This window comes from Trichechus manatus, unplaced genomic scaffold (assembly GCF_000243295.1).
Source record: "Trichechus manatus latirostris isolate Lorelei unplaced genomic scaffold, TriManLat1.0 scaffold00224, whole genome shotgun sequence".
Classification (NCBI taxonomy): Eukaryota; Metazoa; Chordata; class Mammalia; order Sirenia; family Trichechidae; genus Trichechus; species Trichechus manatus.
Window position 1 is genome coordinate 10,823 of NW_004444160.1, and position 4,795 is coordinate 15,617.

At 40.4% G+C, this 4,795-nt stretch overlaps 1 protein-coding gene across 1 annotated transcript; it reads left to right on the plus strand.

The window, feature by feature from the left end:
- Positions 1 to 844: 844 nt before the first annotated feature.
- On the plus strand, positions 845 to 4,595 carry LOC105756905 (synaptonemal complex protein 3-like). Its single transcript, XM_023742917.1, has 6 exons — positions 845 to 933; positions 1,032 to 1,069; positions 1,113 to 1,182; positions 1,357 to 1,391; positions 3,222 to 3,336; positions 4,394 to 4,595. Exons 1-6 carry the CDS (start codon positions 845 to 847, stop codon positions 4,530 to 4,532), a joined length of 486 nt encoding a protein of 161 aa, XP_023598685.1. The 3' UTR covers positions 4,533 to 4,595.
- The last annotated feature ends 200 nt before the right edge of the window (positions 4,596 to 4,795 follow it).

Below are 4,795 nucleotides of genomic sequence, written 5' to 3' on the forward strand. Positions count from 1 at the left end.
GGAGAGGGAGGGGGGACAGGAGAGGGGGAGGAAAGGGGATGGGGTAGGGAGGGGAGGGAGAATGGAAGGGGGGAGGGAGTGGTACAGGAGAGCGGGGAGGGAAGGAGGACAGGAGAGGGAGGATGGAGGGAGACAGAAGAGGGGGGAAGAGGACAGGTGTGGGGGCAGAGAGGGAGGACAGGTGAGGGGCGCTGGGAGGGAGGACAAGTTAAGGGGGAGGGAATGGATGACAGGTGAGGGAGGAGGGAGGATAGGTGTGGGAAAGGGGAGAAGAAGACCAGGGAGAGGAGTAGGGGAGGGAGGACGAGGATGGGGAGGGGGGATGGGGGTAAACAGGTGCAGGGGAAGTGGAGGGAGGACAGATGTGCGGGCGGGGAGGGAGGGGGCTTTGTCCCCTCAGGGACCATGACAAGTGACCAAGGGCCCCATGTTTGTCCCTTGGAGATGTTGTGAAGGCCTGTGTGGGAGTTCATTCTCTGTAGCAAAGTGGCAGCAAGTCTCTGTTGCTTCAGACTTCTCTCTGGACTGCTTGGGGGCGGCCTCCCAGCTGTCACGTTGTCACTTTGTGACATGAATCTGCCCTCTTTAGCCAGCTGGAATCTGCCAGAAGCAGGACCAAAACTCACATGTCCCAGTGTGGAGTCAGGGTTGACCCTGTCATTGTCACCTTTGTCACCTCTGGGTCTAACAAAAGAAATAAGGAGCCTTCAAACCTTGTTATTTAACCAAGACGACCCTTGTGCGTTATCTCTGCTATGAAAAGTTACCCGTTTGTTTAAATAGCGTGGTTGAACTCAGAAAGTTTAAGTGATCTGTTTTTTAAGTCAGCAAACAGAATCTAATTATGGCATCCACTGGAAGAAAGGGAGTGGGGAGACCTAGGAGACGCACTATGCAGGATCCGAAAATGGGAACCTATGACAAAAAGAGAAGGTACAGGCAAGTGTGGCACATAGGGCACACTCTCCTTTTTTTTTTTTTCATTTTTTAAAATTTACTTTAAAATCTTATGTTGGCAAAAAGCCCAAAAGCCTCCAAAATGTAGCTATGACACCACTAAAAATTACCAGTATAGCATACTTAAGTTAAAAATGTTTTTCTTTTCAATGAAGGAAAGACTCCAGTAACTGATAAGAATGGAAGAAAAAGGCCATATGCAGGACCAGTGGAGGAGGAAGTGGGGTAATGTGTTCAAGCAATGTTTGCCCATCAGGTCACGTACTTTAAGAAAAGTCTACTTTGGTTCATTTAGCAAGTATTGTATCTAAAAGAGTCAGCATGAGGTATTTCTTCTCAAACAATCATGCCATTTTTTTACGTCCTTAATTAAAAATTGTTCATGTAATTTCTTCACAGGGATGAAGTACAGAATATGTTGGAAAGATTTGGAGGTAAGATTTAAGAGATACTAGCATGTAAACAAAATTGTTTTAAATCATATAACTTGGATAATGGGAAATGTGATTCAGTGGACTGTATAGGTAGATGCTGCAAGTATAAAATATTTCTATAATGTTTTATATAATAGTAGAGTGCCTTCATGATTACTGATAAATAACTGCTGATGATAGAGGTGAGGGGGGACATAAAATCATATGCTCAGCAGAGTGTTAAACATTGTATGAAGTGAAACACTTACAGGTAAAAACGTCATATAAACAGCTCCACGGAGTTCTTGAATTAATTAATTTATTTACTTAAACTAGAATTTTTCTATGGCCTCTGTTCCTTTCCGTAAAATATATTTAAAGGCATCACTGACTAGATTCTTAAAAATCGTATTCTTAGATTTAATTGTTTTATCCTACTTGGGAACTTCTTAATAGAATAATTTCATGTGTGTTATATAATGGAGGAGGCCTGGTGGTGGAGTGGTAAAGCACGCAGCTGCCAACCAAAAGGTCGGCGGTTCGAACCCACCAGCCATTCTGTGGGAGAGAGATGTGGCAGTCTGCTTACATAAGGATTTACAGCCTTGGAGTAGTTCTACTTGGGGTAGTTCTACTGTGTCCTATAGGGTTGCTGTCTTGGTTATCTAGTGCTGCTATAACAGAAATACCACAAGTGAATGGCTTTGACAAACAGAAATTTATTCTCTCACAGTTTAGGAGGTTAGAAGTCCAAATTCAGGGCGCCAGCTCTAGGGGAAGGCTTTCTTTCTCCGTTGGCTCTGGGGAAGTTCCTTGTCTTGGCATCAATCTTCCCCTGGGTCTAAGAGGTTCTCGGCGCGACGACACCAGATCCAAAGAGTTTCTGGCTCTTCTTTCCTGGTGGTAGTCAGGTCCCTATCTCTGCTTGCTTCTCTCTTCTTTTATCTCTTGTAAGATAAAAGGTGTGACTCAAGCAAGGGCGTGGCTTGAGGAACAGCAGTGAAGGGTGGAGACTCAGGATACATCCCACCCTAATCCTGCCTCAATAACACATAGAGGTCAGGATTTACAACACACAAAATGGGGGATAATAGAATAATTACATCAGATCACAAAATGGAGGATCCTAGCCAGGTTGACCCATGTTTTTCAGGGACACAATTCAATCCATGACAGTCTCTATGAGTCGGAATCGACTTGACAGCAGGGGATTTGGTTTTTGGTTATATACTGATTCTTAACAGTATTCCATCTAAATGTGTCCTTTGAATTGGAGGATATTTTTATCAATTTAGAAAAATAAAACCTTTATACCTTTTTTCTCATTAGGAAGTTAAGTCTGTCCTTGTGACCCTTTATACACATTCTGGATAAGACAAAATGTTTTGATTATTATCCCCTTTTGTCATCTCTAGGAGGCCTGGTGGCACAGTAGTTAAAGTGCTCCACTGCTATTGGAAAGGTCCATGGTTCGAACCCACCAGTGCCTCTGCAAGAGAAAGATGTGGCAGTCCGCTTCTGTAAAGATTTACAGCCTTGGGAACCCTGTGGGGTCTCTATGAGTTGGAATTGACTCAACGGCACTGGGTTTTTTGGGTTTACCATCCTAAATTTAAAAATGATCTTATGTTAGAAAAATTAGAATTGGGAAACTGGTAACTAAAGTGTTCATAGAAAAGAAAAAAGAAGGAGGGGGAGGGAAATAAATAACCTTTTTTTTAATGATGCCTATTTTTAAATTATAAATGTCTTTCTAATATTGCTGACCCACAATTACCAGTATTGATTTGAATATGTGGAAACTAAATAATTTTAACATTAAATATAAATTAATATTTATTTTCAACACAGCTGACATTAAAAAAGCTCTTATTGCAAAGAGAAGATTTGACATGAATACCAGTGATTCTGTCAAAAGCAGTAACCAAAACATTGAACATGTTTGGAAAACCCAAAAAGAGCAATGGTAAGTTTGTTGGTTTTTTAGAGCTACAACATTTGTATCATTTCTTAGTATTTCTGGATGCAAATGACTTAAGGAAAATACAATTATTTTCTATTTATTGGAGTCTCTAGTGAAAATGGATTTGGCTTGATTATTCTCTAAGCAAATAAGTTCTTTACTCTTATAACCTCATTCCTTCATAGAATTGGGTCTGTTTCCGAGAAGTCAATAAATATTATCTTCTTCCCCCACCTTTTAGGGTAACAATTTAGAGTTCCTACTATAAAAGTCATTTGTATTCATTCTAGAAATATACAAGTAATTTGTATTCATTCTTGAAATATACTAACTGAATAGAAGGGAAATGTCCTAAACTATTAGTCTTGTGAGTGTTAACTATATTCAACAGAGTGGTAAAAGGCCAATCTTATAATTTGTATGTTTTAGCTGAATTGGGTTATACATTCTTTTGTACAGTTTATTATGGCAAAGTGGGAAAAAAGCTAAGTGAAATAGTCGTGTTTGGAAGTCTTACCCAATAAACACATATAATAACCTCATTGGATCTATTTATCATATCAGAACTCATAGGTTATTCATTAAAAGAACATGAAGATTAAACTGCTTGGAGATAAACTTAATTTTTCTGGAAAAATTATGTATACACTAAAACTCTCTTAGTTTTCAAGAGCTATAGTATATGAAATAGCTTCTCTATTATCCTGTTGGAAACCCTGGTGGTGAAGTGGTTAAGAGCTGCTAATCAAAAGGTCAGCAGTTCAGATCCACCAGGCGCTCCTTGGAAATCCTGTGGGGCAGTTCTACTCTGTCCTATAGGGTCGCTATGAGTTGCCGGAACCGACTCGATTGCAACGGGGTTATTATCCTGTTAGGAAAAAAAAAATAGGTTTGGAATCGGTAAATCATTCATTTTACGCCTCAGTTTCCTGTCAGAAGACTTAAGCTGCTGCTATTCCCTTCTTCTTTTGTAGTATAAATTATGTCGATTTTGCTTTGAATGTGTTTATTTTTTCATATTGGTATGAAACATGACAGTGCTCATTATTATGTTTTACAGGCAGAAGCTTACTCGTGACTACTCTCAGCAGTTTCTGGCTTTGTTTCAGCAGTGTCATACAGATATCAAGAGAGTTGAGGAGCAAGAAGTAAAACTAATTGTTGGTATCAGGCTTAGCTGTATAAGTAATCTATTGTAACCAAGTCTGAAGTAGGAATGAATGGAACGCCTAGGCATATAGTAGATCCATGGAACTGAGCTCAGTTCCTTTACTCGTTGTTGTCTGTGTGTTTTGGCCCTGGTGACTGTAAACCAGAGAAGTGCAGGCAAACAGAAAAAAAGGTTGCCATCAGTCTGACCCCGCCTCACGTCGACCCCATGTGTGTCAGAGTAGAACTGTGCTCCGTAGTTTTCAAGGTCTGATTTTTGGGGATGTAGATTACCAGGCCTTTCTTCTGAGGC

Bases quoted from the DNA above. Each gene is read 5' to 3' on its own strand.
- LOC105756905 (XM_023742917.1), top strand. From the start codon at position 845: ATGGCATCCACTGGAAGAAAGGGAGTGGGGAGACCTAGGAGACGCACT. The intron at 1,183-1,356 runs GTAATGTGTTCA...ATTTCTTCACAG, and splicing joins CCAGTGGAGGAGGAAGTGGG to GGATGAAGTACAGAATATGT. The intron at 3,337-4,393 runs GTAAGTTTGTTG...TATGTTTTACAG, and splicing joins AAAACCCAAAAAGAGCAATG to GCAGAAGCTTACTCGTGACT.